General features: G+C 51.9%; 1 protein-coding gene across 4 annotated transcripts in view; it reads right to left on the minus strand.

Moving 5' to 3' along the window:
• Positions 1–22,158, minus strand: part of Crhr2 (corticotropin releasing hormone receptor 2) — a 46,877-nt gene extending 24,719 nt beyond the window's left edge. Inside the window, exons 1-3 of one of the 4 annotated variants that reach the window (XM_015490192.2) lie at positions 21,939–22,158; positions 10,391–10,484; positions 3,145–3,270 (exon numbers count right to left, since the gene is read on the minus strand). In XM_015490192.2, the coding sequence (XP_015345678.1) occupies positions 3,145–3,270; positions 10,391–10,484; positions 21,939–22,022 (304 nt within the window). In that variant the 5' untranslated portion in view covers positions 22,023–22,158. Of the gene's footprint in view, positions 1–3,144; positions 3,271–3,430; positions 3,718–10,390; positions 10,485–21,938 lie in introns of those variants that run through there. The other 3 variants (XM_015490190.2, XM_015490193.2, XM_015490194.2) reach the window with 3 other exon arrangements.
• Positions 22,159–27,465: the final 5,307 nt, after the last annotated feature.

The following is a 27,465-nucleotide window of genomic DNA, read 5'->3' on the forward strand; positions in this document are numbered from 1 at the left end:
TCCACCCGTGGTGCCCTCTGGGGCTGTTCTCCACCCAGCCAGCTGCTTCCTTGGCATCTCTGCTAAGGTTTTCCTTCAGCTTCTCAATGTCAGCACATCTCCCACTGTGCTCAGCAGTCTCCTGTGTGCCTGGGTCATCCGTGCCCCTCCACCTTTCCTTCTCCCACCTTGTTAATTCCAGTGCCTTCTGCTCGACCCCAGGGTACAGCACCCCTTGTCACTCCTTTCCTTCTTGAAGAATGAGTGTCCCCTCTGCTCCTGAGCTTGTCCAGGCTCCATCCTGCACTGACAGTGATACTGTGCATCATCAGCTCTCCATTTGCCTCTCTGGTCTGTTTCTTTCTCCACATGATGCTCACTAGTCCCCAGCCACAAAGCACAGTTCCATATCTGGGTCTTTACTCATTTTCCCTGAACTAGATTGACTCTCCTATGCCTATTTGCATTGGCCCAATAAATCCAACCTGACCCTAGAGTTGCAGGTCAGATGGCTGAGTTCCCCCACTTCTCCAGGCCTAGAGGCTTCCTTTGTCCCCTAAGCTTGCCTTCCAAATTCAACATGTCACTCTTGGAAGCAGACTTTCCCCATGGTTAAAAGTGAGGGCTGTGGGTTCCCTGCTTGCACTGGTGCATAGGATTGGTTAGAAGCTTGAACAAGTGACTCCATGTCTCCAGCCTCAGTGTTCTTGTCTGCCATGTGGACATACAAGCAGCGTGTATGGGGAGTGGGATCTCGGGTGCAAAACTCTCTTGGTGGAATCTGGCCCCTGGACAAAGAGCAGCCCTTGATTGTTTTGTGGCAGTTTCCCTGCACTCTGCTGAGTTGAAAGATTTCAGGGACCACCGCCTAAGCTACTCTCCCATCTGGGCGATTCCTGCCCTCCAAGGAATGAGGCTTCGGAGGGGTTTGGTATATGAAGACTGGGGAAGGAAGAGGAGCCCAGACTGCCCTGCAGGCTTCTGACAGGGCTGTTTTGTCTGCATCCTTCTTTCTAAAGGAAGACAATGAAGGCAAATGGAGAAGGAGGAGGCAGCAGCTGGCTGGCCAGGGCAGGCAGGAAATCAATCAATCACAAACTCTCATTGCCATTAGCTGCCTTGGCTCTTCCCACCTGGGCTGACTGTCTGCTGTCCTCCAGCCCCAGGTGCCTGTTAATGGCAATGCCCCCCACCCCAACCCCATGCTCCTCTCATTCCCTGGGAGTTACAGTGCAGAAAGCTCTTTGGTCCAAGTGGAGAAAATTGTTCATTAGACACCAGGGGATAATTGCTACCACATTTATCAACCCCAGTGCCCCGGCCTTTTTTCAGCTTCAAGTTTGACTTGATGTGAATGGTCTGGTATGTGCTGTCCCTATCCTCCTCCCCCTTCCCTCCCCCATCAGGGCTTATCACTGTATATTAGTTTTGTCTGCTGCAATTATGAATGAGGCCCTCAATACAGTGCCAATGCCTTGTGTCACATAATAGGTGTTCAATAAATTGGTTGAATCCTATTGTGCTCATTTCTGCTCTGAAGAGTCCAGACTCTGCCCTTGATACAGGGGGTGGGGTTTCCAGGCTAACTGGGGAGAACAGGAAATAGGCCAGGCTGGGTAAAGAGCAGAGAGGTAGGGTTCCCTCAGGCTCATAGGCTGTGGGTTGAGAAGTTTCATTTCCCTATTTGGCCCTGGATGACCCTTAGTTGCTGAGCACAGACTGAATCAGGCACAGTGATCTCCATTGCCTCATTCCACAAAGCTCACAGAATACACGAAAAAACAGTCTTGTAACATGAGAACTGGGAGGTCATTTCTCCAGCTTGCATACCTCCTGGGTTGGGGACCTCACTTCCTCCTAAAGAGTTCTATTTTATTGGATAGAAAGCAGGATCTCAGGTGATGTGGAAGCCTTCCTCAGAGGTCCCACTACCTCTACCAGTCCCTTCCATTAGGAGCATCTTGCCCTAGATTCCACAGAGTAGGGCTGCTCCCTGGGTCCACCAGAGCCCTCAGCTGGTGCAGCTGGGGAGTGCAGCTTGGCACCAACAGCAAGCCTGCTATCTTGCCTTCTAACCATCACTCACCATGAAGGACTTGGAATGCGCGGACAAGCATGTACGCATGCATGCACGCGTGCATATGTATATGTGTGGCAACAGAGGAGCTGGGCCACCATTCAGATGTGGACACTCAGGGCTTGATACAATGATTTGAGGAAGGGACTTTAGACAAACAACCCCCACATCAAGTTGGCGGGGGGGGGGCTCTATTGTTGGGGGAAGGCTGGAGATGTGAAGGGTGTTCATTGTGGGCCAGTGATCGCTGCATCTACAGCTGCACAGGGACCTCACATCTGGCTCCCATTAGACATTCCACAGGGCATAGACATAAGGCAATCGTAGGCACAGATGCGCGTGCACACACATACCCTTTGCCACAACCAGAACCCTCACTGAACACCTCATTTAGAGGTGTTCTTCTTCTGCCACCCTCTTCCTCAGTGTCCAGCCAGCAGTGATTTGCCAGGAGGAAGGAGGGGCAGGCTGTTCTCTCTAGAAGGTGGGGGTGGACCTGATTCAGACCCCACACATTACCTGGAGCTGCCACACAGGAGTAGTGCTGCCTACTATGCCTGACTCACAGACTTGTGGGCCAGCCTGGGGACATCTGGTTAGGAAAGAGGTGACACTTCGTACCTCTAGCTCCCCTGTCTATGCTCTGTATGATCTCCCCAACATATATGCTCACCCCATCTTTCTTGCCTCCTAACCTCCCCCTCTCTTCTCCAGTAGTGAAGAATCTAATCACCACGGGGGGGTGGGGGACACGGTAGAAGAGCAAGCATATATACGCCCACCGCACCGGCTCCAGGGTCAAGGGAGCATCCTAAAGGAAGAGATGAAGCCTTAATGGGGAAACTTCAGGTAGCAGTGTAGGAGAGATTTGACCTTAAAAAGGAGGAAATATTCCCTTCCCTCTTTCTTGACTTTTTCCACCCAGAGTCCAGGAATGGTTACTGCCCACAGTTACTGAGGTTGGAAGCTGTGCGATACTGCGCCTTCTGCAGGTTTCCGACACCGGGTCCAGAACCCTCCCCTCTCCCTGAACTGCACTAAAGGGAGGCCGGTGCAGAGCCCGCAGCCAAGGGCCGATGGACACTCACGGGTCGTGTTGTACTTGATACCGTTGAAGTACTCAGGGCACGGCCTCTCCACGAGGGCTCCAGCCGCGCTCCGGGGCCAGCAAGTACCGATCTGGTCCAAGGTCGTGTTGCAGTAGGAATAGGGACCTGGCGACGGGAGAGAGCAGAGCGGATCACAGAGGGGTCGCTGGGGCGCAGGGTGCTGTGAGACTCAGGGCGCCGGGCGCTGAGAGCGCGTGGCCCTGGAGGCACCGGGGGCGCCGGGGAAGGAGCCCGCGCCGCCTCTGTCCTCTCGCCTCCCGCCTACCCTCGGGGTCCAGGGACGGTCCCCAGCCGTCCAAGAGCAGCTCTTCAGCCAGCGCCAGACTGCAGTTGGCCTCCAGCAGGCTGTGGAGCAGTGCCGCGTCCATTGCGTCCCGGAGCTGCGTGTGGAAAGGGAGTGAGAGTGCGCGCCCGGTGTGGCAGCCAAGAGTGGGTGTGAGGGCGAGCGGCCGAGAGAGCGCAGGGTCCAGGTCCCTGCCTGTCCAGCCCTGACTTGTCGGGCAGCCTCCCGCCGCCACCCCAGATTTCCCGGACCTAACCGAAGAGGAGCCGCGGAGTGCGGAGCTGTGGGTCCACCAGCTCCGCCGCGGCCAATGACGGCGCCGGGGGGCGGGGCCGGGGCCGGGACCAGGGCTGGGGCCGGGCGGTTCCCCTGATCGGACTCAGTCTGCAGCCCACTGCCCCGGGTCCTATTTCTCAGGTCCTGGCTCTCTTCCACCAGCAAAGTTCGGAGGAAGCCGGCGGGCTGGCGAGCTTAGGCCTGGGGTGTGGAATGCCCCATCCGAGAAGAATCCCAGGTCTCAGTGCCGCAGGGACAGCAAAAGGCACCCGCCTGTCCAAGGAACCCACTGCAGCCTCCCTTACGGTGGGATAGCTGCCAGCCAAAGTCCGGCGACTCTTTGCCCGAGTTTCTTCTTCATGAGCAAGAACACTAGAACGGCGCGTGGGGCGCACCGTCCACATGCAGATTTGCACCCTTTCTAAGCCGCCATAGCCTCTAAGAAGGAAGTGGACTGGAGGAACCTTGAGGGAAATCGGGAGGCCACTAAAGAGAGTCTAATGAGATCGAGTGTCCTGAATGGACGAAGACCTGCACCAGTGCATGTGAGCTAGAGCTCAACCTGGGAAGGGGGCACTGGAGAGGGAAGGAGGCAGGTGACATTCAGCAGAAGTTAGAAGTCAGGGATAACACCAGGTCTCCCATTTGGCTGACTGAGGGAACACTATTGCCATTTAATGAAAAGGGAAATTCTAGAGGAGAAATTGATTGACGTTAAATGGAAGATTTCAAACACCAGGATATGAGTGGCCCGGGCACCAAAGAATGAAGTGAGAAATGAGAATATGTCTCTTTTCCTCCTGAATTGGACAGAATCACCTGACTGGTGTCTGTACTAGTAGAGGGGGTGGAAATCAGGTCCCACAGCAGATGTGGAAGAGCTAAAATCCTTCATGGGGAATTTGCCCAGGTTTCCTCAGGAGTTGCCTGCTCTTTTGTTGCATCTACACCCCTAGAGAGCTCAAGATGGGCCTGTGGCTCATGCCTGCTCAGTGAACTCAGGCTTGGGAAACAGGGATGTGGGTGTGGCAAGCTCCAACTTAGCCTGGGCTCTGTGCCTCCTCTCACTGCCATTTACCCCAGGTGGGAGTCTAGCCTGTTTTGGGGTTTTGTCCATCATTGAAATCTTCTGAAGGATTTCTCTGGTTTTGAGTTATGAGAGGAAAAGCCTGTGAAAGTGTGTGTGTGTGTGTGTGTGTGTGTGTGTGCGCATTCACAACATGTACCCATGCATGTGTGCATGTGTGTTCTGTATTTCTATCTTTAGAAGGCAGGATAAACTAGGACCTAGTCCCAGCTGAGCTAGAGGTCCCAGGAACTGTCCTATCTCCCTATCTCCATCCTTGACTGGGAACCAAAGGTGTCAGAGAAGCCTGAAACCACCCTGAACCAGTGCCACACCCTGAGCAGGGGAGGTGGAGGGCAGGATAGGCTGCCTCTGTGTATCCAGTCTCACCAGCCTCTTTACTAATGCCGCTGTCACTCCCAGACAGAAGGAGAGAGGGAGAGGGCGAGTGAGCAGTGAGGTCAGGGCTGAGCCCTAGAATCTCTCCAGGGCCTGCCAACTGGCAGGCACAAGGTGCAGAGTATCCAGCCAGGTCTGTTCTCTCCTTAATGGACAGTTAGAGCCTTTGCCTCAGATAGGAGCAGCTGCAGGGACAAAGGCCCTTGGTCTCCATAATAAGCAATACCAGCAACAGGGGAGGATGGGTTATGTCCTAACTCTAACCTAAAACCTGATCCTAATCCTAGTGCTAGGCAGAGTCCTGTCCCCAGTTCCTGAACTGAGCCTTGCCTCCTGGGGTCCTAAAGAGGCCAGAGTGTGACTGGCTGGGTCAGCCTGTCTTATAGGTAAAGCCTCCTTCATGCATAAAGGAGGGCCACTTCACAGCTTGGAGCAGGGACAAAATCAACCATGTTTAAGCAGTGAACTTTGCTTATCATCAGAGTCCCTGCCCAGGGGACACATGTCACAGAAAGTTTTCTGCAGAATAGAGGGTTGGCCTGGGTGACTCGGATTATTCCAAACAAAAGGGCTTAGGCAGCAAGTTTCCTCTGGGAAGTGACCATTTCACTGGATGGGCAGTCAGGGCCTGAGTGCACCTCACAGTACCAAGCTCCTTGGGTTTCCAGGATGTGGGGCCATTTCTTTGTGGGTCTTATTATTAGAGGCACAATTGACTGTTATTCTAGATGAGATAAAGGGAAAACTGGTAGAAATTTTGGAATAAATCAAATTTACAGCTCACTTTAGCATCTGCAAATAGGCAGATGGAAGAAACTGGAAAAAGTCAAAGCTTTCCTCAATTGGGTTAAATCCAACTACACATAAACAAAAACTGGGGACTTTTGACTTGCTAAGGAAGCAGAGGTGGATTGGAAGCCCCTGGGATGGAGGTGTGGATTCTTGGGGTTGTGGGCTGACCGGTTGCAGACCCTGGCCAGGCAATGCAGGGAGAAGTATTTAGGAAGTCTGTGTGTCCCTAGGATGGTGGGGACAGGGAAAAGTGGTAAATAAACTCAAGGTGCTGCAGAAGTGCCCTGTGTGTCATGAACACCTGGGTGAAGCAGGTGCCTCTGGTGCCTGCAGCCCATGTCTTGGCCCACCTCTGATGTCATCTACTATGGTGATGGATGGATGGATGGTTCCAGGCCAGCTTATACACACCTACTACGCAGTCCAATACATGGCATCAAATAAGCATGCAGAGCACAACAGAATCCCACATGATGTCACTGTCCCCCATCTTGACCATATCACACCCATTCTCCTGTCCATCAAAAACGGGATTTAAGGGGATAGCATATACCCTTGCCTCTCTAGGGGGGCTGTTCTCAGTTAGACCACGTACACAGGAGTCTTTTCAGACAGAACTGGACAAAGTTGTGGGTTTTCCTGGGAGTGATAACTGGGTGTGGAAACTCAGAAGGAGCCTGAAAGTGATCTGCACTTGTCCTGTGGCACCAAGGACTGTGCTCCCAGGTCAGACACCCCCTTCTCCATTCCACCTCACTCCACCTTGGGATATGAGAAATGACATGGTACCTTCATGTCCAACAAGAAGACCAGGATGTGGGACCAGGAAACCCCTCAGGGACCACCCAACCCCACATTTTCATTTTAAGGTGAGAAGCAGGCTCCCCAGAGAGGGAAAAGAGTTCCCTGTCCCCTCCCACTAGGTCATCCTCATCTCTGAGCAAGGTCCCTGTCTCTTCCTTATGGAAGTCGAGGAGACTTTTTAAAAATTATGATCATGTCACTCTTTCTCAGGCATGGCTCTCCAAGGATGACGAGTTCAAAGGCAGCCTCAGCAACTGAGCAAGGCCCTCAGCAACTCAGCCAGACCCTGTCTCTAAATAAAATATAAAAAAGGGCTGTGGGTGTGGCTCAGTGGTTAAGCACCCCTGGGTTCAATCCCTGGCACCCAAAACGAAGAAAAAGAAAAAAGAAAAAAAGAGTGTCTTCCCATTGCTTTCAAAATTGAGCCATATCTTTGGCATTGTAAAGAAAATTCTTCCTTGCCCTCCTGCTAAATTTGAGGTAACCTTAGGAACACCTTATCACTGCCTAGGACCTTGCTGCCCCTCTGCCCCCTGGCACACGCTATGCCATCTACTCTGACGGTCCTTCAGCTCTGCACTTCAGTCAGCCCAACCCACTCCTTCCCACCCTTCAACACACCTGAGTCTCACCTCCTCTGTCTTGTCTGGGTGGGGCAGCCCTCCCTGGTGCCCCTGTCTGCCAGGCTGGCCTATGTCTCCACAAGGTGCCTAGTTTTCCCTTTGTATCCTCTACCGGCCTGTGCTGTGGCTCTCGGAGGACAGGACTGTTGCTCTTCACTCACTGTCCCCACCATCCATCAGAAAGTCTCAGGCTTGGGCTCAGTGATCACTGCGGAGAGAACAAATGCCTTGGACACAGAGCTGAGGAAGCAAAACTCTTCCGTTTGACCAAACTTGTGGGTGTGTGCATACATGTCTGTGTGTTGGCCTGGGGAGTTAGTTCAAGGGATCCTTGGGTCCCTGTAGACCCTTATTATTATCCATGAGCAGAATACATAAAATGTCTATTATTTTTCAAAAATATATAAATGCTCTGTGATGAAAACAATAGAAACAACCCATTAAAAACTGGTCCAGAGTCATAATCACTCTTGTGATTACATGTGGTTTTCATTTCTTTGGACCTCGGGGACATACAATTGAGTTGGTCATAGTCTTTGATTTATGAACACTTGCCAATAGCTCATGCATGGCCTCACTGTATTTTAATTTTGGTCTTTTCCTTTATGGAAGTTTCAGGTAGTAGTGACAGTAACCGGCCTACCTCCCAGTCCCAAACCGATCATTACCGATTACTAACATACTTATCTACGCACTCCTTCCCTGGAGGGAATGTCCCCTAGAAGGTTGCCTTTATCATTACTGTGGTCTTATTTTTCCCCCCGGTTTTTTTCACATGTACATGTGTCTAAACAACAGTATCTTTGACCTTTATGTTTGTTATTATGAGTTCTCACAATCAATGGACAGTAAAAGGAGGCCACTACCTTGTGGAGATTTAAGAAGGGATTTCCCAGGCCCAGTGGGCATCCTAACAGTTCACACGTTCCCCTCAGGGGCACGTCTATTGAAGGACGGTGCATTCCCATGGTAGCTGCCAGGCAGCGCCAGCAGTGAATGAATAGTTAATGACATGGGGAAGTGTTCACTCTGAGTTATTGGAGGAAAAGCTGGTTATAAAACAGTGAACCCAGTCTTGTCCCAGTTTTGTAAAAATCTGTGTCCTCCCACCAGGTTCATCCTCCTCTCTGAGCAACTCAACTGGGGTCCCTGTTTCCTCCATGTGGAAGACGAGGAGACTTTTTAAAAATTATGATCATGTCACTCTTTCTCAGGTGTGGCTCCCCAAGGATGACGAGTTCAATGCAAATAAAAACAAACAAAAAGCCCAGCATGAGGCTCTATGGTTCTATAATATTATATAAAAATTCCTGGATCGTGGGATCATGAGCACTTATCATCTTCTTTGATTAATCCCCCCCCCCCAATTTTATGTTACAGATGTCTTTTGTCAACTGATGAATGGTATTAGAAGTTGAGTAGGAGAGCCTTGTTTTGGGGATAGGTCAGAACCCTCCTCACTAAACTCAAAGACAGGGAGGACACGGTACCATCATCCAGGGCAACAGCAAAGGGTCTGTGCCACCTGCCCAAGGGAAGGAGAGGGACAGGCAGAGGGGAGGGGAGAAGGCGGTGTGTCCATAGATATCCAGCATTGCTTGAAGGCAGAAGGTCTGGTGAGAGAGGTTGGGGCCGTCCTGCAGTGAGGGGCCTCCATTTCCTGTCTGATGGCTGCTGGATTTGACCCTGACTGGGTGTACCCATGGTCTTTCATTTAACCCTCATGGTAAACCTCTGGGGAAGACTTAGAACCTATTCTAACTGATGAGGAAACTGAGGTTCAGATAGGCTGAATTATATCCCTCCTAAATTCGTTTGTCAAAAGTCTTAAGTCCCCATACCTCAGAATGTGGCCTTTCTGGATATAGGACCTTTAAAGAGATAAAGTAAAATTAACACAATTTGCTTAGTGGGTCCTAATCTAGTAGGATCAGGGTCCATATAGGAAGAGGACATTGGGAACAGACATACACAAAGGGAGGTCTTATAAAGACACACAGAGAAGACAGTCATCTGCAAGCCAAGGAGAGGGCTTCACAAAGAACCAACAGAGGCCAACTCCTTAGACTGAGAGGTCCAGCTTCCAGAATTGTAAGAGGATGATTTTTCTGTTAGTCAAGCTAGGCAGTCTGGGATACTTTGTTACATCAGCCCTAGGAAACTAATGCAGATGGGTTAGATGATATGTCAAGGGTCACATCTCTGCTAGGTGGAGGAGCAAGGATCCACCTGGGTCTGCCTGAGCTCAAAATTTCCCCACCTTGAGGAAGCAGAAAGCCAGATTTTCTTCTTGGATGCCAGAGTCAGGCTGCATTTGGATGCGGGAACCCAGTGTTGGCCAGAACTTTTGATCTCGTGTTCTGGCAGCAGCTCCAAGCCAGAGGGGCACCTCCTCCTCACCCCAGCCCTCCTCCTTCCCTCCTGCTCCTTGGGTACAGCCCTGGGAAGGCCAGGACACTGGGTGGGGCCCTAGAGAGAGATCTCTCCAGAGCCTTGAGAGTCTAGCACACTTCTGAGCTCTGCAGCATCTGTCCCTGACTCTGTGAATCAGCAGCTGTAAAACTCAGAGGTTAGAACTCAAGGCCCAGCGGCTATTTCACAGGTCCTGTTGGGGTGACACCTGTAGCCACGGCAACAGGAGATAGTTTTACACCTTCTGCCAGCCTCGCCTCTCGCCTGAGTTTGAAAGTGGAGGGGTCAATTCCTCCCTGGGCTTCTGAAACCAGCCCAGCCTCCTTCCTTCAGGTGCCCATGGGGGAGCTGGAAGTGAGTCAGGGATGCTCTCAGCCCAGCCTTTCTGAGCAGCAAGAGGCCTGAGGCTCACATGGGGAAGGGGGCCTCCTGAGAGACCCCCAGCAAGACAGAGAGCAGCCCAGGATTGGAAGCTGAGGCTCCATCCACCCCAGAGAACTTTCCTTCCTTAGCCCCGGGGGCCCACCCTCACCTGTGGGTCTACTACCAGGCAGTGGGGGGCACACATACCTGAGAGGTCAGTGAGGGTCTGGACTGCATGGCAGTACTGCTCCAGCAGTGCCCACTGGGGTTGTTCTCTGGGCACCTGGCTTGGCCTGGCTGCCTGTTGGGGGGAAAAGGGATGAGGTCAGAGGCCAGGCACTGGCAGCCATTGATGGTTCTTGTCTGTCACTTGCCCTGATCAGCCACACATCCCTCATTCCTTTTACCTCTACTGTGCAGAGGGGGGAGCTGAAGAGGGGGACAATGAAGACCCCATAGCACAGCGGTGTCCTGACCCAACTTGGAACCCTGGAAAGGCCTTAGAAGTGGTCCGGTGCAGGGTCACCTCTGAAGCAGAAGTCTGCTCTGTCCCTCAGCCCTTGAGCCATCCTCCCCTCCATTGGAAGGGATGTGCCCCTGGGAGAGAACAAAGGCCTTTTTGTCACAAAGCCAGGTGGGGGATGTCCCCTAGTTGTTTATTCCCCAACATTTGCAGATATCTACTATGTGTCAGGCCCTGGCTGAGGGACCTCTCTAGTGTCCTCAGGATGTCCCAGGCCCGGAAGGAATCCCAGACTTAGAACTTGCAGAAAAGAAGTGTATAACTACTTTATTTTCCTGTCTCACAGATAAGCAGACAGTTACAAGGTCATTAGGTTAATATGTGGGAAAGACACCTAACCTGGACTTGGGAAGGTTGCCTGCCTAGAAGAGGTGGCACTTTGAGGCTAGGGGCCACAATGTCAGTTCCTATACTCACTAGGGAACAGACTTGATGGCGGCAACAATGGCAATCCTACCCCAGAGACCCAAACCACCCAGTGTCCCATCAGAGTGGGTGCTGGACATGGAGGGATGATGCAGATGTGGTCCTGTCTGCCCTCCAGGGACCATCGTCTGGTGGGAAAGATGGATTGGTGACCAGCTTCACAGCATTTGAATTTATTGAGGATGGGTGGCCTATGGAACAGGTCATGCTGAGGTGGACTTTGAAGTGTGCGTAGGAGTTCGCCCACCTGATAAGGGAGGTACGAGGAGAGAGCACAGCATTGCAAAGGCAGAGAGGCTGGACAATATGTGGCGAAGGACTGAACGAGAGTGAAATTCTAACCCTGCTCCCCACCCTCCCAAGATCAGGCGTCTACTCTGTGGCCGATGTGCTTGTGAGTCTGCGCACTTGGCTGTGTGACTTTCATGGCCTCTCCACCCGACATTTCTGCCTCTGGGATTCCAGAAGGCACTGCTCTGCCAGAAGGCGGCCCCTCCTCTTTCTCTTCTGCTCAGATGTTCCCTCCCTGGCAGCTGGGCCGATGTTTGCCCCAGAATGTCCCCATGAGCCAGAGCCCTCAAACATCACGTTCCCCACATCAATCTCAGTCCATTTCCTGTGCTGGGGCTGGAGGCCACATGCTCAGCCTCACCCTGCTGGCCTAGAGCTTCTAATTAATGATCCCACCTGATCAGATGGGTGAGCGCTGTCCACCCCCTCCTGGAGCCCAGGGCGGGGGCGCAGACTGCACCTGTGCTCTGTGGAACACTCGGCCACAATGCTGGGTGCAAAGGGAGGTGAAGGGAACTTGGGTGCGTGATGCTGTGTGTGCTTAGAAAGTGTGTGTGTGTGTGTGTGTGTGTGTGTGTGTGTGTGTGTTGGTGCTGCAGGGCTGCCTGAGCCATCATCTGGGAGCTCTGACCTCTTGGCTCACAGAACAAACCCTGGGGGGCTGTGGTCTTGCTGTTCACAGGTTGCAGGGGCTGCTGGGAGCTCCTCAGCATCAGCTTCTGGGCATCAGAGAGGCCTCACTGGGCATCAGTGGGCCACCTTTCTGGAGCGCAGCAGGCTAGGGCGTGGAGGGGAAGCTCTGGGCCCTGGGACCTTCCAAGAAGACTTTTCAGGCCCTATTCAGCTGGGTCTAGGGTGAGTGGGGGCCTCAGGGTTGACTCATCACCCGCTTCACAGCCCCATTGGAGAACTGCAGGTAATGCCTCTTTGGGTGGCACAGGTCCCCAGGGACTCCCAGCCTCTCAGGCAATGCTCAACTCAGAAGTGAAGTGTCTGCTGTGGATGTTGGCCCCCAAGGCAGGCCCAGTCTCTGCATCTCAGGGGACAGCTCTCAAAGCCAGCTGCAACATTCCTGGCCCCACCACGCAGGTGCTGCCCTGCTTGACCTCTGTGGGTGGCTTGGCACCTTTTCTGAGCTCACAGGAACGGGCTCATGTTGAGATAGGGGTCTAGGATAAAAAGAGAGATCTACTGAACCTTAAAGGAAATGCCCGTAAGCCATTGAGATGCCGAAGACACAGCTTTGAATCTTCAGCAACATGCCTTTGGCCTGTGTCCTTGTGATATGAAAGAGGGCCCGGAAAACAGGCGAAAATTTGTATGGCTCCATCTCCAGTCTGGGCCTGATTACAGGGCCCTTCTATAAATACTGAACCCCAGTCCACAGAGGGGCTTCTCACTCTCCAGACGGCCCGCATTCTCCCTTGAATGTGTATCTACTTCCTAAATGAACCTCTGTCTAGGCCTCTGTCTGGCTCCTGCTGACATTCTGTCCGGTCATGTATGCCAAGAACCACCACAGGTCCTGAGTCGAGTTCCCCTCCCCTCTGGGAACTCCTCTGACCCTTCTTCTGTGATCATGGCCCCTGCCCCAGGACCTGGAGGGTTTGGGACTATCTTGCCTCTGATGCTGGGTCTCAAGCTGTGGCCGAGTCTCTTTGCTGACCAAAGCCCTTTGTGGGGGTCATGTGCTTGGCGTCTGATGCCTGCAGTTCCAGCTCAGGCAAATGGATGAGCATATCAGAAAAGGATTCTGGAATGACTCCCAGATCTTGCCTCTGTATCCTAGAACTTCTCCGCTGGTCCAAAAAGTTGGCACAGTCACAGATTTTTGTTCTCTTTCAGGGGATGGTTGGGTGGATTTGACTCAGTTCAAACCCACAGCATAACCTTCAGGTGACTATTTTGAGCAGAGTCCCTGGTGGTGGTGGAGATGGGTGGGCAGGAAGAAGAGGCCCATTGGATCGTGTCCCCTCAGAAAGCACACGATCTGGAGGATCAGGGAAGGCAGAGACATGTCGTGAATAGTTCTACTCCATGTCCTGTGAGTTAAGCTCTCAGAGGGTATAGAGTGCAGAGATCCCTGTGTTCAGGGTTCTGGGGATGCTGCTTCTTAGCTGTGTGGCCCTGGTAAATCTACTTAACTTCTCTGGGCCTTAGTCACCTCATCTTTAACATGGGGATAATACAAACACGGTGTGCATCACATTACTGTATGCCAAGAAAGTGGCACACAGACGGCCTGAGCTGAACAGTGGCTCTTGTCAAGGTCTCGTTGGAGAGCTCAGAGATGGGGGACACATGCCCCATAGCGGGGCACACCATGGCCTAGTTCAAGTCCTTCCCCACTGGAAAGGCTTCCTAGAGACTCCAGGCTCCTCCTTCCCAGTGCTCAGACAGTATGGACCTACACAGGTCCTTGGCACCCCTCTGTCCAGCAGGCCCCTGAAGACCCAGCTTCCACCCACTTACGAGCTCAGTCCTCTGCCCTGTGTGGTGGGTGTGAGGAGGACCAGGAAGGCTCCCTGGACTGGGCATTGGAGCCGAGTCCAAAAGGAGGGAAAGACTCTGGGTGCAGGCAGGACGGAGGGTGGAGAGGAGAGAGTGACTTCAGGGGCAGGAGCTGAGTGGGCACAGGAGGTGCCACAGGGGGAGGAGCGAGTGGGGAGGGAAGCCCTTCCCTTGCCCCTTTATGTAGAGTCGGTGCTTACTGCATGCTGGACACACCTCTAAATGCTTTACAGAAGACAGCTCCGTTTTCATTGGCACAGCCTCTGGGGTAGCTGTAAATAGCTCCATTTTGATGATGAGGCAATGGAGGCCCAGAGAGGTGAAGCCATCTCCCAAGGCCACACAGCAGATAAGGGGCAGAGGCAGGCTTTGAGCCCAAACAGGGTAGGGGATGGGCTGGTCTGATATAGATAGGAATTGCTAGTCTTGGGGAAGAAAGTGAAGGATGAAGCCTGAGAAGCTCTGCTGTTTTGGACAAGTGTCCCCCAAAGGCTCACATGTTGAAGGCTTGTTCCTCAGCTTGTGGCAGGACTGGGAGGTGGTAGGACCTTTAAGAGGTGGAGCCTAGTGGAAGGAAGTTAGGTCATTGGGGCATGCCTTGAAAGAGGAAGTGGATCCCAGTCCCTTCCTGTCTCTTGGCATCCTGATCACCGTCAGGTGAATAGTCCTCCTCTCTTACAAGATCCCACCATGATGTTCTCCCTCTATGTAGGCCCAAAGGCAATGGAACCAGTTAACCATGGACTGAAACCTCCAAAACCTTGAACCAAAAGAAACCTTTCTTCCTTATAAGTTGTTTATCTCAGGTAGTTTATCACAGTGAGGGAACACGAACACAGGACTCAGCCCCCAATGGGGTGGCAGTGGTACTCAGGAGGCCACAGTAATAAAAAGCCCCTCTCTTCCCGGGGAGGAGGGTGAGGTTGAGGGTGGGGAGCTTATAGGCAGATCTCTGGGACACAGGATGCAGACCTAGCAAGCTAGGCAGGATCATGCACAGGGGAGATGAGAACTTTGGATTCTGTAACCTCTTAAGCCCCAGTAAGTCCCATTATGATATTGGGATATAAGAAGAAGTTCTATTTCTTAGTCGCCAGTTCCTGACACAGGGGTCCTGAAACCCTTGTCGTTTCTTGAGTGACAGGTGCATCTTTCCTTCTAACGAGACAGCTCTTGGTGAGCTCCTGGATGGAGCTGTCACCAAGAAACCAAGCAGTAATTAGAAGCCTGGAACTTTCAGGCTCTGCCACCGAGGAAGCGGGAGGGGCCGGAGACCGAGTTAGGAATCCATCATGCCTGTGTAATAAAGCCTCCCTAGAAGCTGACATTCCTCCTGGATTGGTGAGCACACGGAGATGGCATTCCCAGAAGAGGCAGTGTATCTCTTCATCTATATCCTTTGTCATGCCCTTTATAATAAACTGGGAAATGTAAGTAAATATTCCCCTCAGTTCTGTGAGCTGTTCTTCCCATTCCCGGACCTGAAGATGGGTGGTGGGAGTCTCTGATCTGCAGCCCAAAGGACTTGCAATGGGAGCCTGGGGAGGGAGCAGCCATGGTGGACTGAGCCCTTGGCTGTGGGTCTGCGCTATCTTCACTGGATAGTGTCAGGTCCAAGCTGGATGGTAGGAAGCCATGGGTGCCCCAGGGAACTGGAGAACTGCGTGGTGTCAGAGTGTGAGAGTGCAGAGACGCCTCAGAGGGCTTTCCTTTTGCCAGTATCCTCTATTCTGATGGGAACGTCTTGGACTTTGGTACTGAGTGGCTCTTTGCTGTCTGCGGGTCAGAGCCCAGCCTCCACCCCAGTATCTGCCCCATGAAATCTATAGCCCAGGGTCTATATCTGTGTCCATTCCCAGCCCAGAGCCTGGCACATATCAAGTGTTCAACAAATGTTTGTTGACTGACTGACTCGATGGATGAATGAGACCACAGTCCCCTCAGCCAGTAGAGATACCCTACACCCCAATAAGGGATGTTATGGTTTAGATATGAGGTGTCCCCCAAAGTTCATGTGCAGAAGGTTTAGAGGCAAACTGATTGGGTTATGAGAGCCTTAACCTAATCAGCAGATTGATCTACTGGTGTGGATGAACTGGGTGGCACCTGTAGGCAGGGTGTGGCTGGAGGAGACGGGTCACTGGGACATGCCTTTGGGGTTTATATTTTGTTGTGGTGAGGAGAGCTCCCCGCCCCTCTCTCTCCTTCTCTGCTTCCTGGTTCTGGCCCCTGTGTACCTGCCATGGGAATCCCTGGCCTTAGAACAGGATAGAGGAGCCCCTGGAGAGAGCAGGGAAAAGACAGCAGGCCTGATTCTGGTTGCTCTTCCTCCACGCTGCGCCCTGTTCAGGCAGAACCTGTGCCCCAGGGGCCAGACAGGAGGCCCCCAAGGTGCCACCTCACAGGAGCCAGTGGGTCTGGCCCAGCCTAGTGTTCCCTCCTGGCAACAAGCTTCTGTCTAAATATAGCAGTTGGTCTAAGCTGGGGAGATTTACGGGACCACAGTCCTTGGACCAGGCTGCCCCTGACAGGAGGGAATGGGGATGAGCCCTCCCCACTCCTCCCTCTGTTCCCCAAGGTCAGGGAAGGACTCGTTGGAGGGAGAAGCTTCCTCATTCAGAGGTTTTCATTGAGCCTAAGCTCAGTGAGGACTCAGTCAGGGGAAGGAGGAGCAGGTAGCAGGGGGGAGAGAGCGAGGAGTGGAGAAGGAAAGGAAGGAGGAGGAAAAGAGAGGGCAGAGAGGAAGAGGAGGAGAGGGGAGGAGGGAGGGGGGAGAGAGGGCTGAGGAGAGGGTAGGCCCCGGAAGTCGTCTGAAGGGAAGAAGTTTATTTTCTAAAGCATCTGGGCTGGCTTCCAGGAAGGGGAGAATTTACATGTTCCATCCAACTTATAGGATGTGGAACCTGGAGTAAGGACCCCAAGACCCCAGGAGCTTTCCCACCCCTGTGTCACTGCTGGGGCAGGTCCCTGTTCCCAGGATGGCCCACCCCTCCTTCCAACCCCCTCAGCCTCCAAGGCTCCTGGGGAAGCTTCCATGTTCTCCTCCTTCTGCTCTTCTCTTTCCCTCTGAAAGCCCAGGACTCTTCCTCTCCTCTCTGCCCCTCTCCCATACCTGGGCCTAGGAGGGGAAGAAGGGCTGGCACTGGCCATCAGAGGTCCTCAACAAGTCACTTAGGCTAAAACCATCTCCTTAATGATCAACTCATCTTTGCCTAATCATTACTCTTTGGTTTGTTTTGGCTTCTGTCTGAATGTTCTAAAAATAGCCTAATATTAAAATTAAATTTTGGTTAAGGGAAGAGAATCTGGACTGGGGCTGTCTGATTGGAGTCCTGGCCTTGCCCTTTACCAGCCCAGTGACATTGGGACCTCACCTCAGCTTCTTCTGAAAAATGGGGATAAGGATGGTCTTATCTCTTGGGTTGTTCTGAAGCTGTAGATAGGTGACCCATGTCAGTGACCTGCCGTGTCAGCCATTCAGTAAAACAGACAAAATAAGCTGATTCAAGCGAGCTAGCCTTCCCCCCACTCCCTGCACATTGGAAATGACATCTTAAAAAATTAGAATTCTGAATAAAGTGACTTTAGACAATCCGGCCGAGGAGGCCTTAAAATGTTTGCAATTAGATAAAGTACAAAATGTCAGTGAAGAGGATGCAGAATAGTCCCATTATTTGTAAACCTCTGCAAATTTGAGACTTCCGAGAATACAGAATGAAGTAGGCAGTGCCCTCAGACGAATTAAAAAGAAAAAAAAAAACCCAAAACAACAACAAAAAACTTAAACTCTAACAAAATGGCAAAAACAGACCAAATTGGTTGATTAGGTTAGAAAACATTCATGAGGGAGTTGAATTTTGGGGAAAAGTCATTAGATGACTTTGCTCTGGCCAGGGTCCCTGAGCACCAGGCTCTGCAGGTCTGCCTGTGTGCTAGGGGGAGGGGAGGGCATGCAAGGCCGTGGACTTGGTGCTGAGCTGTCCTGAGCTTCCAGGTTCCCGTGGCTGGCGGCCACTGCCAGGACTTCCCTGAATTCTCTTCTTTCATTGCTGAGCCTTCTGGGGCAGGTGGCCCCAACAGAAGCAAGGCCCTGGGGAAAGCGACCCTGGGGAGGGGATTCCTGTCCAAAGGTGAGGGGCTGGATGAGAGGGATTGATAGGCTCCAGGGGAGCCTCCACAGAGAGGTGAGCAAGTTGTTGGAAGGGTTAGACTCAGGGCTTTGTGTATCCAGGTTGAGTACCCCTTATCTGAAAAACTTGGGATCAGAAGTATTTCGGATTTTGGAGTTTTTCTGGATTTTGGAATATTTGGACTTTGAGCATCCCTAATCCGAAATCCCAAAAACCATTTTGCTTAATACATTTTGGATTTGGAACGTTTCATCCGCATGGCAACCTCCATTTCCGATCTGCAGATAACCTCTCCAGTGTTTGAGGAGGGCTTAGCACAGCGCTCAGCATACAGCACAGAGCACAGCTATAGTGCCCTCTCCCAAGCAGCCCCCCCATAAACCCTCCAGGGGAACCAGGAGCACCAGAATCAAGGCTTGGTGGATTCTACCAGGCTGTGGGATTGTGAACTGGACCATGGTGGCGTCTCCTCTCACAGCGACCAGCTGGCAATTCTACAGTGCCAGTCAGACCAGGCGCCTCCTGGGTTTAGAGAGCTCTGCATGCCCCAGCGATACATTTCAAGATCCCTTGCTCACTTCCCCAGCCCTCCTCTCCAACAGCTCCTCCACTCCACTCCAGCTGGACCTGTCGCCTCCCACCAGACTCCTGTCAGGGTTCTCACACCTTTATTCACTTTTTCTTAGATCCAATTTCCAGTTTGTAAACACGCACACTATTTCCTTGTTATTCTTCCTGCCAGGTTTCCTTCTGAGCCAGAACTCCACCAGGGCAGGAGCCATGGGTGGACTTTCACATCCTGTGTCCCTGAAGTGTGAAGTCCTTGTTAAATGCAGGTTGAATGGGTGAGAAGGCTGGAAGCCAGGCTCCCCCTGGGCTGCCCCTCCCTCCCCACTGACTGTTCCTCTCAGGTTCTCATTTCCCAGCGAGCAGAAATCTCAGAATACTTGGCCAAGGACCCAGAAATAAATCCTATTACCACAAAGGCTCGGGGTGAGGAAGGCTGGGCTTTGGGCAGAGAAACTAAGGTGTAGTTTCTCTCCAGCTGGTTACATGCTGAGTAACTTTGGGCAGGGAAGTAGTTTCTAGCTCAGTCTGAGGTCATCAGGAGATGTGGGGACAGGGCCTGAGCTGACTTGGAAGTCACAGTAGCCTCTGAGGTCTTGGGTTCTGACATCTCCAGAACCCAAGGCACCCTCCCTCCCTCCCACCCCCCACCAGGCTCTGAAGCAGTGAATGGAAGCTCTCTCACTCTAACAAGCTTGGGCAGCTGCCATCATGACCCCATTCTCTGGACCCCAGCTCTCATGGTGACAGGGGACAGCCAGATTAGGATGGTGGGAAAACGAGGTTAAGGGAATAATTGTATAAAATGGGCCCACTGTGCTGACCCCCCGCCCCCACTTGCTTCTTTTCCCAAAAGCAATTTACCTGGCTCAACAAACTACCTGTTAACTGCAGGAGAAAAGAAGACCCCAAATAATGTCAATAAAAGGTCCCCAAGTTTCTCTGAGTGGGGAGACTTTTGTGACCCTTTTCAAAGATCAAATCCTGAAACTCAGGAAGATGAGAATAATGAGAGTAATTCCTCCTAATCATAAAATCTGTAAGAATCTCTGGTTAAGAATCCAATTAGAACCACTCAGCAGGGGCCAAATTGGCCTAGAGTTGTCAAGGCAGTGGGGACTTGGAAGTCTGATGTCATCTTGCTATCAGTCGAGGTGGACCTGAGCAGGACTCTATGGAAACTTCTTTAGGAACTCCAATAAAACAGGAGTGCAGGAGAGCCACATGGTCTCTGGCCTGAGAAGACTCACTCTCTCCCTTGAGCATGTCCCCTTTCCCTTTTCCTATCCCTTCATTAAACTTACGCCTGTTACTCTGAGCCATTTGTCTGATTTGATCTTTTTGACTTAATCTCAAGAATCAGGTTAGAGGGCTGGGGATATAGCTCAGTTGGTAGAGTGCTTGCCTTGCATGCACAAGGCCCTGGGTTCAATCCCCAGCACCATTAAAAAAAACAAAAAAGAATTGGGTTAGAAAGGGGGGTGTCTTGGCACTGCCTTGCCCTCTCTGAAGGCCCCAGCCCTGTAACAGAGGAAGCCCTATCCTGAGAACACATGGGTAGGAGACTTAAAGCCCGGCACCTCTGCGGGTAGAAGGATAAATGGTGAACCCCACTCTGAAAACTCCTCCTGCTCCAAATGCATTCTGCAGTGTCATTCAAAGGGCCTAATAGAGAGGGGCACATGCCTCTAATACCAGCTAAACCCTGTCTCTAAAGAAATTTTAAAAGAGATGGAGGTTAGCTCAGGGGTCGAGTACTTGCCTAGCATGTGTGAGCCCAAGGGTTCCATCTCTAGTAGCACTATGGCACTAGGCATGGTGGTGCACACCTGTAATCCCAGCAGCTCGGGAGGCTGAGGCAGGAAGATGGCGAGTTCTAAGCCAGCTCCAGCAACTTAGTGAGATCCTGTCTCTAAATAAAATGTGGAAAATAAAGAGTGGGGTGGGGGGGACGAGGGATGTGGGATGTGGCTCAGTGGTAAGCACCACTGAGTTCAATCCCAGGTACAAAAAAAAAAAAAATTAATTAATTCCCCTAGTAGCACTTTGGAAAGAAGAAGAAGAAAGGATGGTAGGCCTGTGTGGACACTGACCCACCTCAGCATGGTACACAACTCCCAGGCCCATTAGGGGACCCCACGAGGACAAGGCCTCTGGCGTTTTCCTGTCTGGCACAACACCATAGCCCGTGTTTTCTGGGTGCCTGCTCCACACCAAGCTCAGTGCCAAACACTTCTCTTGCATTATCTCTACTATTTCTCAACTAACTTCAGGAAGCACCAATGTCATCCTAATTTTACTGATGGGAAAACTGAGGCGAGGAAAGTTTGGCTTGTCCAAGGTCACACACTCAGGGGCAAAGTAAGAATTTGAAAGGGCTCCTCTAGGGAAAGCCACTTTCCACAGTTGGTAGGTGCTCACTACATGACTGTGGAATGAATAAATTCTCCTCATACATACAGGGACATTGAGAGCCAAGACACTGCCCCTGAGGCTGGTCCCCAGGAGAGCCGGGATAGGAAGAGGCCTCCTGACTTTCAGTCTGGCTCTGTCCCTCTTTGCCCTCTGCCCTATTTTAATGTTGTAGTTCTTCCTGAAAAGTGTGGCGGAGGATAGGTCATCCTTCTTTCTGAGCCTTGGTTTCCTCATCTGTGAAATGGGAAGAGATTCCTCCTGTATGTTTCTGGGAATCCCTCCTTCCTGGTCTCAAGCCGAACTTCCTCAGCTCTTTGTTTTAGCTCCCTCCCTCTTTTCACCCTAGCTCCCTTGGGCTGACCCTGACTCTGACCAGAATGGTGGGTGGGATGGGGGAAGCCCAGAGTCTTAATAACCCCTTAGACTGGATTTCTTCTGCCCCTCTGTCCTCTGGCTCATTTGGCATCAGAGGAGGGGTGGGGACAAGGCAGCTGTGGGTGGGCGGGAGGCAGCTCTCTGGTGGTCTGCTGGGGGAAAGGGCCAGATAAACTAGGGTGGAGAAGGACATCAAGGGTCCTGCAGGGGAAGTGAAGGAAGGATCCATGGGGGAGCAAAGAGAATGGGTTGTGGACAGAGAATTTCTTGTCTTGAAGGACAGGTCCTGGTCACTAGAGTGTGGCCCCAGAACCCTCTCCTCATTCACATGGGCCTGTCTCCATCCTAGCTGGCTAGTTTTATTTGCCCTCCACCTGCCCCCTCACCCAGCCCGAGATCTCCATCCCATCTTGGGTCACAGGGATCGCCAAGAACTCCCCCGTCCCAACAGGGCGAGTGCGGCGCTCCGAGCTCCTGAGGCCACCATGGTGCCCACCCGCTCCCGGCAGGCACTTACTTGGAGCAATGAGAGCAGGCACAGCAGGTAGAGGAGGGGCTGTGGGGCATCAAGGAGACCTGGCAGCCCCGCGGGACCCCCCATGCCGCGCCGAAAGGGTAGGGTCCAGAGCCCGCACTCCCCAGGACAGCAAGTCCCTCCCCGGCCCCTCCGAAGGCTTGTCCCTCAGCTCCCGCTCCCGGAGGCTGAGGTGAGGCCCGGGGCACTGGGGGCATTCTCCACCGCCTCCCCGAGGGTAGGGGTGGCTCCGCCCACGGCCCGCCCCCTCAGGGTTATTTATAGCTGGAGCTGGGCAGCGGTTCCAGCCCCCACAGCCAGGGGACCCAGCTCCCCAACCGCCCGCAGAGCAAGGTAATGCCTTTTGTCTGCCCGCCAGCACTGCCTGGGCGGTAGCTCCCCGCCAAGGGACAGGGAAAGGGAGGAGGGGACCTCAGGCTAAAGTCCCTGCCTGAGAATCGAATGGGGATTCTCCCTGTATCCTCTGGATCAGCACTTCCCAATGCCGCATGCAGATTCCAAGTATCTAGAGAGCTCTGAGCAGTGGCCCAAGCCTAGCGGGACAAGGTGATTTGGATCTAGCTGCCAGGGTAAAGAATAGTCCTGTTCAGATGATATAGGCTTTCCGATTTTGTAACTGCACCGTGGGTAGGTAAGAGCCTCTTCTTGTTACTAGAAACATAAGCATTTAGGGTAAAATGAGAGTCATTTTGGGGGGGGGGGCATGTTAAGGATTGAACCTAGGTCCTCGTGCATGTGAGGCAAGCACTCTACCAGCTGAGCTCTGTTTCCAGCCCCCACCTCCAATCATGTTTTTAACTTATTTTTCAATGGTTCAGAAACACAGATGCAGAAACATCTGTGGAAGGATAATAAAGCAAATGGGGTCAAATCACTAGTAAATCTGGGCAAAAGGTATATGAATACAACTTGGATAGTTCTCCAACTTTTCTACACCTTTGAAATTATATCCAAAGAAAATGCTAAACAACAATGAAACAAAAATCCAAAATATGACTGCAGAAACAACAATGCCAGGCCACCCCCAGAGATTCCCCAATCCCTTGCTTGGGATGACCAGGGGTAAGTGGTGGGGATAGGGGCAAGGCTTCTGGCACCATAAAGCAGACTCAGAACCTCAGGAAGGCTCCCGACAGGTGGCTGGTGCAGGGGTTTAAATGCTTAAGCATCAGTTGCTAGGACCAAGAGGCAAGCATTCCAGGAATGTGATTAGGTGTGGAGAGGTATCACCAGGGTGGTAGAGGCCTTGGAGAACTCACCTTGAGTTCAAGAACCTCATTTTTTTTGTTTGTTTTTTTTTTTTTTGCAATGGGAATTGAACACAGGGGCATTTAGCCACTGAGCACATCCCCAGACTCCCCCCACCCCCACCCCAGTTTGGTTTGTTTTTTAGAGACAGGGTCTTGCTGAGTAGCTGAGTTGCTTTGGGCCTCGTTAAGTGGCTGAGGCTAGCTTTGAACTCGTGATCCTCCTGCCTCATCCTCCAGAGTTGCTGGGACTACAGGCTTGCACCATACCCAAGCAGCCTTCTTGACTGCTCTGGCTTCCCCCTCTCTCTGCTCTGAAGTCCTACAGGCCCCAGTCTCACTAGTTTGGACTGCTCTGTGGCTGCCCTTCTGTCCACCATGGATGAGTGTGCCCTGTCTTCTTCTCCCGTTTTTCTTCTCTCTTCTCTTCAGCATAGAGCTTGGTGCAGGGGAATCTTTGTGGGGGAAACTGAGGAAGAACTGACCAGAACTACTTTTTCATTTGAAGGTGACAGGGTGGAAACCCCATCCCAAGTCCTGGGACAGGAAATGGCTTTACTGACCCCAACCAGATGGGCTTGGTCAGAGAGGGCTCCCTGAAGCAGGTCCTGGGGCTCAGCAGGACTTGGAGGGATGGGTGGGCCCAGAAAGAGTTGATGAGCCAGCCAAAGGTCAGACAGTTCTGTTGAGCCCACGGGTGGGTCATCTCTTTGGGCTGCCTCACAGTGACAGCAAAGGCTGTGCCCTTAAGGCCAACCTTGAAGCCTGCAGGGGGTGCTGAAAGGGTGGGGAGGAGAGCTGGGTGTAGCCATCTGTGATGGGCGTGAGGCAACCCCAGTGTTAGTGCATCTGAGGGGGCGAGGGAGGGGACTTCCTGGGGAAGGTGCTACGGAGCACCTTGAAGGACTTAGACCAATGGACAAGAGCAGGGCAGGGGCTCGATCCCAGCCAGAGGAAGCAAGGAGCTGGGCATGTGCAGGATGGCTTGACTGGGGACCTGGCCCAGGAGACAGTGTAGGGCCCAAAGAGCTGGAGACAGACCAGAAGGAAGTGTGCAGCTGTAGGACAGTCGATGTGGCTTGCACTGCCCTGCACAGCCCAGATCCCTCCCTGTGCAAGCAGTCTGTGTGCCTGTCTTTCAGCTTGGCTGCTATAACAAAATTCTGTACCCCTGGTAGCTTAAATAACAGACTTTATTTCTTACTCTTCTAGAGGTTGGGAAATCCGAAATTAGGCTGCCCCCCACGGTGCAGTGCTCATGAGGGTCCTCTTGGTTTGTAGATAGTGGCCTTTTTGCTATGTCCTCCCATGGCAAGAGGGCCCTGGCCGCTTCCTCTTATTATAAGGGTACCAATCGCATCATGGGGAGCTATTCTTAAGTCCTCATCTAACCTAAATACCCCCCAAAGGCCCCGATTCCAGATACCATCACATTGGGGATTAGGGCTTCAGTATGAATTTGGGGAGGGCATAAACATTCAGTCCTTAGCAGTGGCCTTGACCTGGCTTGCCTTTGCAAATAAATCCCCTCCCCAATCTGGAACTCTCTTGGGAGAGAGAGCTGCTCTCAGGAAACTAGAATTACTTTTTGCACAGTTGAGATCCCAGAGTACGCACTAATTTGTATTCTCCCAGCTCCCCAGGGTCATCCTGAGTACCCACTGATTGGTGCTTCTTTGCCTGGAGGTGGGACAAACCCCGAGCCTCCCTGAGGGACCAGGCCAGGCTGGGATCTTTCTGCCCTCTGTTCTGTTTCCCGCCTTTACCATATTCTCCTGGGAGTACTTCCTTTACACATCACCCCATAGGAGCCTCTGAGGAAAGATCTGGGTTTGACCCTATAAATGAAATATGTTAACAACAAAAATAAAAAAATAAATTAAAAAAAACCCTGGGCCTCTGTGGTTTCCTCTGGACAGCCCTTTCCACTTTCCCTAGCTTGTTCTGTTAAGATAAAGCCATAGAAAGCACTAGAAGAGTTTGGCATCCCACAACAGAGGAAGGGCAAGAGAGCTAGGGCCTGGGATCTAGAAAGGAGAAGGAGGGAGAAGAGGGGACAAAGACTGTGGACTTAGGTCAGGTGCCAGGAGGGACAGTGGCGGCGAATGGTGATGAGATGACAGTTAGCAACGGTGCTGTCATTATCCTTTGCTGTTCCCATCTTCAGAGAGAGAGAGAGTTCAGGATGCACAGCAGCCTGTGTCAGTGGTACTTGGGGAAGGAGGAGGCGCTGTGGTGGATAAAGGGTTGGGAGAGGTCAGCAGCGGCAGGAAGTAGGAGGCTGGACTGGATGTTGTTTGGTCCCAGAATGGTACTGTCCTTCTGAGAAGTGCTCCATCCTCTAGAATTTCACAGCCCCCCACCCCCCTCATTCCCATAAGGAGCCTGCTGTGGTTTGAATGTTTGCCCCAAATTTCAAGCATTGGAAACTTGATTCCCAGTGCACAGTGTTGAGAGGTTGGGCCTTCGGGGGTGATTGGGTCATGAGGGCAGGGATTAACCCATTTGTGAATTAATGGGTTATTTTAGGGATGGCTTTATTGTAAAAGTGAACTCTTTCCGGCCTGTTTGCTCTGTCTCATTGTGCGATATCCTCTGCCATGTAATCTTGCAGCAAGAAGATCCTCTTCAGATTCTGAAGCCATGCCTGGTTTCAAGTTTTTTTTTTCTTTTCTTTTCTTTTTTTTTTGTTATAGCAACAGAGAATGGACTAAGACAAAACCTTTTTATTTATTGTTTTCTTCATTGACCTCTTTCCCCCATGGGACAAAAAATTTTGTGAGATACTGGGGATTGAACTCAGGGATGCTCTACCACTGAACTGCACCCCCAGTCCCCTCTCTTCCACTTCTTTTAGGGTAGGATAAGCTACTGAGGCTGGCCTTGAATTTATGATCCTCCTGCCTTAGCCTCCCTAGTTGCTAAGATTATAGGCATGCACCATTGGCCTGGCTCCCCTGTGAAACTTCAATACTAGATAGATAGACAGACAGACAGACAGAGATCTATTATGTGCTTGGTTGTCTGGAAAGCCATAGTCAGTGTAATATCTAAGAGTGTTCTGCCTCCCATGAATTAATTTTGCTTCCTTGGGAGTGCAGAATCCAACCCTGTGATTTGGTTGGCAGTTGGCTGCTGTGGATTTGCTCAATGCAATTGATGGGGCTGGACCCACTTTGCTGACCACAGTTGGTGGATACAGGAATGGACAGCTGATCTGAAACCACTCAATCAGAGCCCTTTGATGAGATTTTTAATCTTTGCTTTAAAGAGAGAACCTATTCTAGATGGAGAACTAGAGACACCCTGTGTGTTGAGCCAAATAGAGAATCTGAGCTTCTACACAGAGAGGAACAGAGAGCAAAGGAAAGAAGGGTCTGGTGGCCTTTGGGGGTCCGATTCAGCTGGACCTGAAGCCAGCTCTACCTCTACCTTTAGTGAGAAGGCTTTCCAGTAAATCTTCCCTATGCAAGCAAAGCTGCTTCTTTTGCTCATCAATTAAGGAATTCTGACCAACACAAGAGGGATCAGGAATTGAGCATTTGTAGAATTCAGAGTAAAAGGTGATCAGAAAAATGTAAGACACCCCATCCCCGTGTCTGGGAACCAGTACTGCTGGTGAGAGCCCAGGCTTTCTGTAAATTCAATGAGGGACTAGTGATTGGGTCATGGTATGTGGCCATGAAAGGAAAGGGTGACTTTGAAGGACTCGAGGACTTAAGGACATTGTTGATCACTCTGAGCAGGGAAGGGACAGGGACAGGGCAGCAACATGGTCGTGGTTTGGAGGCAGATCCTGGAGTTAAGGAGGCAGAGTGGGCTAGTATAAGCAGCCCTCCCTGAAGGGAGCCCAGGGACCGAGACTGCTCCAACCAGTGCCTCTGACAGGTGAGGTGTCTGGTCATGCAGAGGGAGCCCTCTCATCCCACCTCAACCTGTGGTTAGGTGACATCCCCAGGTGCATGAGGCTGTGTCCTTGTTTTGGCTGTGGTCACACCAATTGAACCTCAAACTGTAAAGTCTGCTCTGCCATCCAAATTTGGAACAGGCATTGATTTGGCTCATTTTTGATTCCTATTGTTTTCTCTGAGTTCTGTGGACTCGTACTGTGTTTTCTCCCTCTCCCTCTCTCCCAGCTGTCTTCTTCCCCAAATCCTGGTTCAGGGAGGCCAGGTCAACACATTCCCATCTCTAAAGAACAACAAGTCGTCATGTTTGATTAGTAGAGATTAAGTCAGCCCTGGCGGGGGCGGGGGGGGGGG

This window comes from Marmota marmota, unplaced genomic scaffold (assembly GCF_001458135.2).
Source record: "Marmota marmota marmota unplaced genomic scaffold, marMar, whole genome shotgun sequence".
Classification (NCBI taxonomy): domain Eukaryota; kingdom Metazoa; phylum Chordata; class Mammalia; order Rodentia; family Sciuridae; genus Marmota; species Marmota marmota.